Source organism: Lissotriton helveticus, chromosome 8 (assembly GCF_964261635.1).
Source record: "Lissotriton helveticus chromosome 8, aLisHel1.1, whole genome shotgun sequence".
NCBI lineage: Eukaryota > Metazoa > Chordata > Amphibia > Caudata > Salamandridae > Lissotriton > Lissotriton helveticus.
Window position 1 is genome coordinate 300,332,926 of NC_136069.1, and position 13,880 is coordinate 300,346,805.

Genomic DNA, 13,880 nt, shown 5'->3' on the forward strand with positions numbered 1-13,880 from the left:
TCAAATTTGCACTTGGTGGTGCCATTTCATGTTGAGATATGTGCCGGAACGCATCTTACCTTATCCATTTGCTTACAGGTCTGTTGAGATGCAGTAATAGGCAGTCAACATCAAATCCGAGTGAAACAGGCGGAACTGGTTGCTCAGGAACCCAACAGACAGTGGCTCCACGTACAGCGGCAATTCCTTATGCATCCAAGCTCCCCAGCAGCAGGTCCTGAGCTGCGCAAATCCAGGCGCTAGACTGTTCCTCCTACTGAGGGGAGAGAACCCCCGGGAAAGGTGTGCCGAAGCACCCGCTCCTGAGCGGGGCCATAACGAGGATTGGGGAAGCGGCCCTGTGACGCACGTGATTCGTCACTGCTGTATTTTCAGCACGGGGGCTGGCCAAGAATTATGCCCAGGGCCGTCATTGGTAGCGCTTTGGCGCTACAAGATTGACGGCCCTGGGGCCCACAAACGCAGTACATCACACACTTCACACATAACTGCACGTCACATGACGTGTGCATTTGCTCCGTGTCGTGTGGGGGGTGTCCTGTGTACATAATTCACCTTCGGGGCAGCGGCTTTGCAACACTGGTAGTCCGAAGGGGCTACTCCCTCCCCTTCGAGACTACCCCTCCAGCCATACCACACTAGTACCACCGTATGTCGGGGGATCACTTGGCTCTTCCCCAACAGGAATTTGCGGCCCTCGAGCGCGTTCCAGCGCTGGAACTAGGTCCTGTTTGTTATTCCCACTACTTTCTGGTGCCTAAAAAGGACACGGGTCTGCGTCCTATCTTAGACCTCCGGAACGTCAATCGTTTCCTCCAGAATAAGAAGTTCAAGATGTTAACTCTGGCTCAGGTCTTGTCTGCCCTCAACCCTGGAGACTATATGGTAGCGTTGGATCTGCAGAACGCATATTTTTATATTCCCGTCCTGCCGGCGATACCTGCGGTTTACAGTAGGCCACAAGCACTTTTAGTTTTTCGTGCTCCCCTTTGGCCTTACCAGCGGCCCTCGGGTGTTCACGAAAGTGATGGCGGTGGTCGCAGCTCATCTGCGCAGATCAGGGGTTCCAGTCTTCCCCTATCTTGACGACTGGCTGTTGAAGGCGGGATCGTCCCTGACAATCGTCTCCCACCTCCTGACTACGGCCGACCTCCTGCATTTGCTGGGGTTCTCCATCAATGTGCCGAAGTCGCACCGGATTCCCTCTCAGAAGATCCCTTTTATCGAAGCGGTTCTGAATTCAATGCTTTTTCAGGTCTTTCCTCCCGAACGGCAAGTCTAGGATATTCAGGCTCTGATTCCGATCTTTCGGCCTCTATCCTGGGTTTTGGTCAGGCTGACCCTGAGGCTGCTGGGCCTCATGGCTTCCTGCATCCTGCTGGTCGATCATGCCAGATGGCATATGCGGGCTCTAGAGTGGGAACTGAAGTTAAAGAGTGCGCAGCACATGGGGAACCTGTCCGAGTCTGTCCAGATCTCAGAGGACACTGCAAGACCGTTGCAGTGGTGGCTCACAAATAGGCATTGGGTCAATGGCAGATTCCGCTCCCTTCCCCCACCGGGATGGGGCGGTCACAAGGAAGAGGCGGAGATCAGAGGCCTCTGGTCTCCGGTGGAGTCCCGGCTCCATATCAACCTTCTGGAGCTTCAGGCGATCCGACTTGCACTGCAGACATTCCTTCCCTCTGTCCGGGAAAGAGTAGTGCAGCTGTTCACGGACAACACCACCCCCATGTGGTACTGCAACAAACAGGGCGGGGTGGTGTCCTGTACCCTATGTCAGGAGGCTCTGTGCCTCCAGACGTGGCTGGAACATCAGGGTATTTCGCTGGTGGTTCAACACATGGGAGGTTCACAGAACGCCAGGGCGGACGAACTCAGCTGCAGTTGCATGATGGATCACGAATGGCATGTTCACTCAGACGCGGCGCAAGGTCTCTTTCAACAGTGGGGAGAGCTTTGGTTAGATTTATTCACCACAGAAGAGAACGCGGAACGTCAGCAGTTCTGAACGTTGGAATTTCCAAGGCGGCACTCTCTAGGTGATGCTTTTCGTCGCAAGTGGAATTGCTGTCTGTTGTACGCCTTTCCGCCTATACCACTACTACCCAGAGTGCTGAAGAAGATCAGGGGCGACCGGGCCCAAGTCATTCTTGTGGCTCCGGACTGGGCTTGAAGAGTATGATATCCCTAGCTACTCAGTATGACCATCGATCCCTTGATCCGACTGCCTCTTCGGGAGGCAGGGTACGGTCCTCCACCCCAACCTGTCCAGTCTCCACCTCCTTGCATGCAGATTGAGCGGTGGCAGTTGATTCCCTTCAAATTGCCTCCTGAAGTTTGTGGTATGGTGCACAGCAAAGGCTGTGGATCCCCTTTCTGCCCCTCTTTCAGAAGTCCTTTAGTTTCTTCTGTCTTTGGCCCAGCAGGGCTCTGCTCTGGGTACTATCAAGGGCTACCCTTCTGCTATTTCGGCCTTTCTCAGGCTCCCTGATCAACCCTCTCTTTTCAAGTCCCCTGAGGTCTTGTAAACTTCCTTTTCTATCTGTCTATCCAAACAAGGTTGTGCTCAGAACCCGTCCATCCTTTCTGCCAAAAGTTGTCACTTTTTTTCACAACGGGCAAACCATCACTTTGCCCACCTTCTTTCCGCCTCCTTCCAGAGAGTAAGAGAGGCTCGACCGTCTGAACTCAAAACGTGCGCTCTCGTTTTACTTGAACCACCCTCAACAGTTCCGGTTGGATGACCAGCTCTTTGTTGGCTACGTAGGTGCCAAGAAAGGTCGGGCCGTACACAAGCTGACCATTTCCCGGTGGGTCATCTTGTGTATCAAAGGCTGTTATTCTTTGGCTAAAAAGGAAACTCCACTGGGCGCCTATTCCACCCTGGCGACGGTAGCCACTACAGCATTGGGATGTGGTGTCCCCCTGTAAAACATCTGTCAGGCAGCTACGTGGGCCTCGCTGCACACTTTTACTAAGGATTATTGCCTGGACAGCCAAGCCCGGAGAGTTGGTTTTGCTGGGGTATCTATTCTAAGGTAAGGAATCTATCTCTACATGTTTCTTTCAGATGAACAAGTTACTTACTTTCGGTAACGATATATCTGTAGGAAACATTAGTAGTGATAGATTCCTTACCGCCCCACCCATCCTCCCAATTTTGCGAACTGATTTCTAGGGTTAAGGTCATCCCTTTCTGTGCCCTAGTTTCAAGGCACCAGTGGTCAGTATCTTGCATGGCTCTGCGTTCCTGGCACGGAAAGTCGTGTACAGAACTGATGTTCGCGCGCAAGGGCGGCGTCTAAGTAGCTGCCGTGACGTCATCTTGGCGACCACGACGTACGCGGAACTGCTCTACGCCACCTTCCGACACGCAGGGGTACTGCTGATGAAAAGTTTCCGGATCCAGTCTGACGCCTGGAGGTAATCCTAAGGTAAGGAATCTATCACTACTAATGTTTATTACAGATTTATCGTTACCGAAGGTAAGTAACTTGTTCGTTAAATCTAAAATATTTGGGCACATCTATTGTAACATTTGTAATAGAATGTTCTCAGTCAGATAGTTATAAAAATCAGTGATACAGCACTTTTTAACTTTGCAATGTATAGGTAGTAAATAACTCAGACTCCTCTTCCTTTAAATCAGAAACTTAAAATGCTCCATTCGTTCTAGTTAGTGGCTTATCTTTTTTTCTTGATGTAGAAATGCCTTGTCTTGCACAGTACACCGATGAGCAGTTATATAGAGCAAAATTAATCTCGATTGTGCAGTACGACCCTGTTAAAATCATTGTTCAACATGTTGACTATGGCTCATCTGCAACTTTGACAACTGACAGGTAAAGTGATGTTATTTACTTTTTATGTAATTTGTACATTTAGAAACATAACATTGTATATTTCAAAATGTGATTTTATATGTAAACACAATACCTTTATATCTGATAGAGACTACTAGCTGCAGATTCCTTAACGCAGAATTATCCCCAGGTGAGACTGGATCCGGAAATCTTTTTGCCACAGCATCCCTGCACGCCTGGGGGACAGCATCACGTGACTCCGCCCATGCGTCGTCCGCGTACGTGATGTCAGCGAGGTCACACAAGTCCCACCCTGGCACGCCAAGGTCAGTTTTTTCTTTTTCCACGTGCAACGCGGATCCAGTCTCTGTTTGGGCCCCCTTTTTTTCCTCATTTTGATATCTTTGGTGGAACAGTGTGCAAATGCCTTCGGGCTTCAAAACTTGCATGTCGTGTGGGCGTCTTATGTCGGCGACGGACCCTCACCTCTTTTGCATGTGGTGTTTTGGTGGAAGAGCGAGGCACCACTGATTGTGAGGCATGCCAACAGTTGAAGCCGAAGTCGCGGCGGGAGTGCAGGATGAAACTACTCTCGGCGTGTCTTTCAAGGTTGGAGTTTTCCCCTTGTTCAGCCTCAGCAGACGGTTTCAGAAACGGCCGTCATCGACGTCCTCATCCCGCTCCGATGTCAAGGGAGCAATGCTTCCCGGTGGGTAAGTGCCGCAACTTGTCCCCGGGGGCTGGTGTCGCCAGGCTGCCTCCGTCACATTCTGGGCCAAGGCTGGTGGAGTGCTTCGTGTCACTCCCCTGGTTCTGTCGGGCGGCTGCCTTATCGGAGGTCGAGTCGGCGTCGTTCCGGCACCGCCCCTTGGCCACTTCAGCTCCAGCTCTGCTCCGTTCCCCGGCGCGGTGTGGCTTGGAGGAGTCTTATCCGGCGCCTCCCTTGGCGCCGGATGGTGATGCCGTCCTTCCTCAGGCGGCGGACTCTACGGCCCCGGCCAGGCGTCAGTCTGCAGATTTGTCTTCCGACGCTCCCTCTTCTCCAGAGGTTGGGTGCCTACAGGTGTCATCCTCCCCAGAGACAGGCCGCAGCGTAGTTGCTTTTTCGCCGGCTTCATCGAAGGGCCGCTCCCCGCCATTCCCAAGGCCGGGGTGTTCGCCGGAGGTGTGATAGGTCTCCCACTCTTGTGTCCCTTCTGACTTCCAGGTTTGGCCCTTGCCTGCCCCGCTTGGCTTAGGGGACGGCCGCCTCAGTTTACAGCCGTCGCCCACGGAGGAGCTGCTTTCTCTGCCGCGGGGCCCTACAGCGGCTGGTGCGGCCTTCGCCCACGCATTGTCCATGGCTGTGGGTATTCTGCGCATGGGTGACCCGGTTGCTCATTTCCCCGCGGACCATCTCTTGGAGGTTCTCCACCAGGGCTCTGGTGAGAGGGAGCTATTGCTGCCCTTTTAGGGTTCACTCCTTTCTTCACTGATGGGGGCTTGGAGGCGCCCACCTCGGGGGATCCGGTGCCTCATCCCCTTCTGCACTGGCACCTTCCGGCGCTACGTGACCTAGCATGTCTTTCCCTCCACCCCTCTACCTCAAGTCCGCTTTTGCGGACTGCTTTTCCCTCCCTGTCGCCACTCTTGACTCCACCATCCCGAGATGCCCGCTGGCTGGGCTCTTGGGGGCGTAACATGTTTGCCTCGACCAGCGCTGCCCTGTAGGCCCTTAACACCTTCTGTGTGTTGGCTAGGGCCACCTCTTGTTTGTGGGACTCTGCTGAGTCTTTGGGATCTGCCTCTTCACAGAAAACGGTTCAAGTGGACTTGCGGCATCATGCGCTGGATGGCTGGGAGCTGGCGGCGTTTATTCTCCCCTCTGCCCTGGACATCACGGAGGTGCTGGGCTGGGCCATGGCTTCCTCAGTCACCCTCCATCGCCATGCTTGGCTTTGGGACGGCGTGTTCCCTGAAAATGTTCGGGACCGGCTGATTGATCTTCCATTTGATGCGCCCTGTTATTTCATGCCCCGACTGACTCCTCCATCCAAAGGTTTTTGGCAGGACTCCGTCCTCCTCCGCCTTATACTCCTCCTCCTCCTTCCCCTCCTCATCCTCCTCCTCCTTCCCCTCCTCATCCTCCTCCTCCTTCCCCTCCTCAGTCACTGCGGAGTTGATCTGGTTCTGTATCTTTTTTGAGCCGGTTGCCCTTGCTGTGGGGTGTGTGTTTTTGCAACTTAAGTCCTCTTTCCTGGGACGGTGGCTTTGTTGGCTGCTGGACAGGCGATTTGTTGACTGTGTGTTGCTTGAGTTATCTGCACAGACTGGGAAACAACCATTACATCGCAACTTTTACAACGCACTACCATTACAACGAAACTTTTACAACGCAAAAACCATTACAACGTAGGTATTTACAACGCAGGTATTTACAACGCAGGTGCTATTACAACGCATACCATTACAACGTAAGTACTGGTAAGTATATAATTATATTTAAAATGTTATATGTTTGTTTTTTAAATGGGGTATTTTTTGGGTTAAGGGTCAGTTTTGGGTTTTAGGGTAAAGGGGCATTTTTAGGGTTCAGGGTGAGATTTGGGTTTTTGGGCAAAGGGGTATTTTTAGGGTTCAGGGTCTGTTTTTAGTTATTGGGTAAAGGGGTATTTTTAGGGTTCAGGGTCAGTTTTCAGTTTTTGGGTAAAGGGGTATTTTTAGGGTTCAGGGTCAGTTTTCAGTTTTTGGGTAAAGGGGTATTTTTAGGGTTCAGGGTCAGTTTTCAGTTTTTGGGTAAAGGGGTATTTTTAGGGTTCAGGGTCAGTTTTCAGTTTTTGGGTAAAGGGGTATTTTTAGGGTTCAGGGTCAGTTTTCGGGTAAAGGGGTATTTTTAGGGTTCAGGGTCAGTTTTCAGTTTTTGGGTAAAGGGTATTTTTAGGGTTCAGGGTCAGTTTTCAGTTTTTGGGTAAAGGGGCATTTTTAGGGTTCAGGGTCAGTTTTGGGTTTTTGGGTAAAGGGGCATTTTTAGGGTTCAGGGTCAGTTTTGGGTTTTTGGGTAAAGGGGTATTTTTAGGGTTCAGGGTCAGTTTTGGGTTTTTGGGTAAAGGGGTATTTTAAGGGTTTAGGGTCAGTTATGGGTTTTTGGGTAAAGGGGTATTTTTAGGGTTCAGGGTCAGTTTTGGGTTTTTGGGTAAAGGGGTATTTTTAGGGTTCAGAGTCAGTTTTGGGTTTTTGAGTAAAAGGGTACAGGGTAAAAATAAAGTAAAATTAAATAAATTAAATTAAATTACATTAAATTAAATTAAATTAATTAAATTAGAATTATTTACATTTGTAATTTAAATTATATACTTACCTATACTTACGTTGTAATGGCATGCGTTGTAATAGCCCCTGCGTTGTAAATACCTGCGTTGTAATGCCATGCGTTGTAATGGCACCTGCGATGTAAAAATTGCGTTGTGATGGCATGCGTTGTAAATGCATGCGTTATAACGTCATACATCCGCACAGACTTGGCCCTGAGATTAAGCCTTCTGTTTTCTCTTGGGATGCTTGATAAGCCTACCGCTGGATTTTTTTCCCCTGTGGCTCTTTCGTTCTTTCCTCTGCTGCGGAAGTTCCTTCCAAAGAGGGTTTCCATGTCTTGGGACTTAGCTACCACTACCCCACATAGGGTAAGTTGTTATATAGCTTGCGCTCTGCTAGGGAGTTCTGGTCGCCTTTGGGCCTCTGCTCTCCATAGCGTTTATGTATGTTGCTGATGCTTCTTTGGGTTGTGTGCACGGACCCCTCGTGGTAGTGTGGCCGGGCATTTCCTCGCCTTCATGCTCCGGTCCTGGAGGCTGGGATGGTTCTGTGTTCTCCCTTTGTCAGACGTAGCCTGCCCGGTCTTCCTGGGGCCACGGGCGGTTCTCCCTGCTTACGGCGGCTTGTTACTGCTGGTGCAGCTGGTCTGTTACCTTCCGTCTATAGTGGATTTGCCTTCTTTCCTTCGTTTCCTTGGGCCCTCTAGGCTTTCTTCCTCCTCTTCCTTGTCCTGGCATTGGATGGAAGCTCTGTTACCTTGTAGGGGCGTGGGGTGCATCGGCCTCTCTGACCTTGCCTCCTCTGTTGAGACTGAACGGGCTTCTTCTAATTTCTTTCTTCATCATCATCATCATCATCAATAAAACTTTATTTCGGTTTTGTTCGAAAACCATAAAAATACACATGCAATAGTACAAAAATTAATTGTTCTTAAAAATACATGCCATATCAGGATACAGAAGGTGCAAAATATAAAATCAGCATTTCAGAAAGAAGGAAAGTTCATACGTTTTTCCAAATTGTACATACTATTTCATACAGGAATTTCATTGAATAAAAACCATTACAAATCCATGCATTTCCCGTACTTAACAGTTGATTTTAAAAATTCAAGTACGTGGAGAATACTGTCACTGTGCAAAAGTTGTAGATACATCATAGCTGGTCTGATCTGGGGGAAATTAAGATTTCTTAAAAGTGTCACCAGATAGCGTTTACGAGGATATTCATAAAAGCTACATAAAAACATAAAATGCAGCATATCCTGCGGAGACTTTCCGTCGCAGCCGCAGGGAGCTGCAACTTTACTAAAAATAGCAGTTCTTGGCCTAACAAGCAAAACATGAAAGAGATTCAGCCTGAATCTAGTCAGTAAAACATTTTCATGAGAGGTCAGAGAGCCCATTAAATAAGGCTCGATAGATGCAGATGTTTTAGCATAACATATTTTCAGACACTCTGCTTCTGGATCTCAATAGCTTCCCTCTGGATCTTCCTATCCATGAGGTAAGCCAGTTTCGTTGCCTCCAGGTCCCTCTTAATAATGCTGCTAGGGTTCTCAAACAACTCAGAACGCCCCAATGTGAGAAAACTAGACTTCAAGTATTTCAACCATGGAATGGCCAATGCATTATCCTGAGACAAGCAGTCTTTCACAATTAAGTGCGTTGATGGAATATCAGGATTCAGCCAAAGTTTTAACCAACAGGTCAGTCGACGTAGGGAGAAGATATCGCTTACATATTGTGTCCCTAATTCTTCATGGACTGCTAGATTGGACGTGCCCGAGGGGACACACAGAAGATGTTTCAAGAAAGAGTTCTCCGCGATCTGGAGCTGCTCTCCCGTGACATAACCCCATATTTTACTGCCATATACAGCCGTGGCCACTGATTTATATAATTGCAGCATGGCACCAGTAGATTTTTTCCCCAGTTTGGATGCAAAATTAAAAATAGATGCGTTCACCCTGGCGAGCTCCCCTTTCTTTTTAAGAACATGCGGGCCCCAATTTAATTTAGTATCAAAGAGGACCCCAAGATAGGAGAACGTCTTAGATATGGGGATTACTGCATCATCTACTTTAAATAAAAAGTTCCTTCTGGGTTGTTGACCTACTTGCATGAGAAATGATTTAGAATTATTGATCGTTAAATCCCTATCTATCATGAAGGACTTAAAAGCATTTAAAAGAGCTTGGAGGCCTCTTTCGGTCCTAGATATAAGGACTGCATCATCTGCATATAATAGGACTGGAATACCCCGGCGACCGACTCTAGGACAGTCAGCCGCCACCTCCTGTAAAACGCTATCCAGGTCATTAATGTAAAAATTAAAAAGAAAAGGAGCCAAAATACATCCTTGTCGGACTCCTCTTCTGATGTTAAAATTATTTGTCACACTCAGATCTTGGGAAAATCTAACATTGGCTCTAGTATTGTTATGGAGGTCTACTAGGAAGTCAACAATACCACTGTCCACCCCCTTCGTCCTCATGGACTGCCACAGCTTCCGCCTGTTCACGCAGTCGAAAGCTGAGGACAAGTCCATGAAAACGAGATGGATGGTGTAGGAGAGTGGGGTCTGCAATCCTATGGTCACCCCAGATTTTTGCTTTTTGCTTCACTGGTTTACGACTTTCCCTGGCTGTGGGCCTGCTAATCAGACCCACAGCCTAGCTGTTCTCTCTCTAAATTGACAACCATGTACTTTAGGTGCATTTACCAATTGGTACTGGGCCACCTTATCAGTCCCTGTACAGTATACCTTAGGTATCCAGGGCATAGGTGTACCCAGGGCCTACCAGGGGCTGAAGCATGTATTATGCCACCCCTGGCTGGCCATCTAAAACTGACACAACTGGCTGCACGACAGCTGGGGCAAGGTGGTGTAATCACCCTTTGCTGTAGATATAGTATACCTATATCTAAACTTAAAATGGACACATATCCTCCTATCAGTCACTCCTATGGCAGGCCTTAACAATCCTGACGGCAGAGTGCTTGGAATTATGTGAGATGGTGCTCTGGCATGAGCTGAGCCCGTCTGCAGCTTGCGGAACCAAGTCCTAATAGCTGTTCCATGATAACGCTATACCATATACTCTTAAGTGCATTATCAACCTCACAGTTAAATGCTAACTCTGGTATAACATTATCAAAACATGTCGAGTAAGGTGTCATACTAATTGGAATACTACCCCCTCGCCATTTCTCGCGACGGGGGTAGCATTCCACCCTTCTAGAGGGACACGACATGTATGTAACTGTGAACCCCGGTTAAAGTTAACTCGAGCCTTGGCATCACAAAATGGATGCTGCCACCACAGACACAAGTCTGACCTCCTGCTGCTGGGAGTCCTTCCAGCGCGGGAGGCTTGGACAAAGGGTTTCCTGCCTTGGGAGGTGCTAGCACCACCCCAGACAGGATTTTGTGTATTGAGGTAGGGAGGCCTGAAAGGAATGAGACATGCCTGGGGCACACAAGGTGCCCTGTGCATACACCGGTTCAAACCCGTTGCTGGGGCATCCCTGCCCCAGCTCTGGCGCGAAATCCGGACAAAGGATAGGGGGTGTAACCACCCCCCTTCCTGGTCCCACCCAGGGGAGGGACCTAGTCAGCAGTACAGCCCCCTTTAGCAGGATAAAGGTAGGAGCTGGTCCCATTCCAAATTAGATTAATCCTGAACTACTCTACAAGAAGAAACTCTGGACTTCGACCTTCTGCTCCACAGAAGACTGAAGGAATCTCCCTTGTGGGCAAGGAGTGTCCACCCTGCATCTGCAGGCACCATCAAGCGTCCAGCGGCTTCACTTGGTCGTCTTCACTTGAGGATCCAGACTTCAGAGCCCGACGAGACCCGGATTCCCAGACCTCTCCGACCTCAACCTACATCTGCAGCACAGCCGAGATCCGTGGGTGCGACGAGACACGTGGGACCGGCCATCTTGAACGAACCTGCACTTCGCTTTCAGCAGACTCCCGAGGTAAACTCGACCAAGTGCTTTGGGGACTGAGAAGCCCCAGCCCCGAGCAGCCCCTGCACCGAAGACCAGCCCTCCAGCATCCACGAGATCTGCGTGGGGCCCTTCTGCTTGTTTGCTGCTCGACGCGTTGTCTGGTCACTTGCCGGCTGGCTAGTGGCCTCCTAAACGATGAACCTTGAAATCTTTGCTGCTGGTCTGGTTGCTCCGGACTGGCCCTTGCTCCCTTCCAAAAGAGGGGCACCCCGGACTCTCCTAGTCCGCACCAGACGCTTTTTCTACTCACCGCGTGGGTTGCCTTTGCCAAGGCCTGTTGACGCCGATTCCGGATCCAACACCGCCGACAGCGAGAGCCTGCGTGGGACAGCTCGTGCCTCCATCTTGGTCGTCAAAGACACCTCCTGGTCCACGTGGCTGCAGAGTCAAGCGTCCACTCTTAACCTGATCGCGACGACGACATCTGGTTCCTTCCTGGTTCCACTCCAGTCACTGGCTAGTGACTGTGAACATTGTCCCCTTTGCTTTCAGGTCTTCTTCTTCACCGATCCACCCTTGGATCGCAACGGACATCTTCCTCCTGGTCGCCTGCAGCATCTTTCCTTTCAGGCTCCATTGACTTCAACGCGAGAACCCGACACGACTTCGCACCTATGCACCCGCAGCCCGTGGGTGAGGTAACGAGAGCATTTCGGTGCTCAAGGGTAGTTTAACTGTCCTAGTGTCCAGTTCCACAGTCGTTTTAGTCCTACCTAGTCAGGATTGTCCTTACTTACCTTTTCTTTGAACTGTACTGTCCATAGACGTTGTTACGCATCCCGCGTGTGAGTTCACACTCTGCACCCGCGTCCCGTGGGCCACCGATTACTTACCCAAGGTTAGGATAGCGTAGTCCCAGCGGTCCTGCAGCCTCTGGACAGCTCCATTTCTTCCATTAACTCTCACATTCCATTTACTTAGTATATGGTTTGTCGTGCCCCTAGGGCACCATTGTAATTTTGTGCAACTTGTCGTATTTTTCTTAAGAGATTGTCATGTGCTTAGCCCTCTGACCTCATAAAGAGTTCAGAGGTGTTTGTTATTAATAAATATACCGTTTATTTTCATAACAACCTGTGTGGTGTCCTTTCATCTGATATTCAAGGGGTTATATTGTGGTAAAACAGCTGGCTTCACATGCCAAAAGAGTTTAGCCTAAGACTGCTTTGTCCATGCTACCATTAGGATAGCTGGTCTATAAGGTTGACTAACAGCCAATCACCATAAGGGTTGTTTGGACTGATAAAAGGTGATCACTAGAACTAGTGAACATCATATATCAGGCCAACTTCTCACATTGGTGTGCAGCGGTTGGGATTTGAGCTTGCTGTTGTTTTTACCACGTATAATCTTGAAATATCATTTGAAAGATCACATAAGGTACTATAGGTACATGTTCGAGGCATGTGGGCTGCTAAATTCATATCTATTGCATAGATCGCTGCCTAGTGTTGGGTCCGGATGATTGCACCTTGTTGTCCTGGAAGAGTCTTCGAAGTATCACGAGATAGGTGGCTCCTCCCCTGGACTACAGTGCGCATGGGCATCGACTCCATCCCCAGATTGTTTTTTTTCCGCCATTGGGTTCGGATGTGGTTTCGACGTCTCCGTGTCGGAACCGAGTATATTTGTTCTTAAGGCCAAAAGGCCTTCGTTACCTGCGTCGGTATTGTTTGCGTACGGTCTCGAGCATCGTCCGGCTCTCTGAGTCGGAATTCTGCGGAGTCGAGGAACTCTTCGGACATCGAGGCCCTCTCGTCGCAGCAAGACCCCGACGTACTGAACATGGAGCGCAGCCCGTTCAAGTTCTGCCCCGTCTGTGGATCTAAATATCCACATATCGACGTGCATCCGGTCTGTAATAAATGCCTCTCGCCGGACCACAACGAGGAAAACTGCATGGCCTGCTCTAAGTTCATGTCAAAGAAGACGCTCAAGCATCGGCGCGCGGCGCGCCTCGAGGCCCAGCGAGCGACTCCGGCACCCGACAACATATTAGACGACCCCGCAGAAGAAGGCGGTAGCCATCATCTTCAGATTTCACCACCGTCGACGGAGGTCCAGGCCGATCCCGAAGAACACGTCGGAGGACAGGCCCAAGACCTTGAATACGTCGAGGAGGTAGGGGACGACGAAGAAGTTTATGGGGCCGCGGAAGATAGCTCAGAGGAAGAGCTATGCCCCGAAAGCTACATGACTCAGGCTCAGGTCACGGGATCGCCACTCGGCCTTACCCATGACCCTGCACCGCTATCCCCGGCCCCGCCTTCTGGCCCGGCCACGGACACTCAAGCGGAGCCGCCATTGCCCGTATCGAAACCGAAACCAAAACCATCGGATTCGACGGCACCAAAGATGGCCGACGTCCAAACGAAACCTTCGGATTCGACAACACCTAAAATGGCCGACGTCCAACAAAAAATATTGAAGCCTGCTCCTTCATCGACTCCGTCAACCTCCGGTCCACAGAAGTCGAAAAAGGCTGTCGAATCGACAGCGCCGCAAAAGGTGCCCAAGGAACCTTCCTCTAAGAAGGCCGTCCATCAAGTGTCGAGCACGGTTGCTCCGGCGCGGCCTTCCAAGACTGTTGACGCGCCTTCGGAATCCACTGCGGCGCCTTCAAGTAAACGCATGGTCGAGTCAAAGTCGACTAAAAGCCACGACCCGAAGACCGGAGGCACTGCGCATCGGCACAAAGATGCCGGATCTGCAGCAACGGCGTCGGTGCCAAAGGCTACAACGGAGACGCGACCCGTTGGAGCCG

At 50.2% G+C, this 13,880-nt stretch overlaps 1 protein-coding gene across 1 annotated transcript in view; it reads left to right on the plus strand.

Annotated features, from left to right (window-relative positions):
- The window catches only part of RNF17 (ring finger protein 17), a 3,010,943-nt gene that overhangs the window by 2,858,715 nt on the left and 138,348 nt on the right, over positions 1-13,880 (plus strand). Inside the window, exon 37 of the mRNA XM_078657063.1 lies at positions 3,710-3,845. Within this exon, the coding sequence (XP_078513189.1) occupies positions 3,710-3,845 (136 nt within the window). The remainder of the gene's footprint in view (positions 1-3,709; positions 3,846-13,880) is intronic.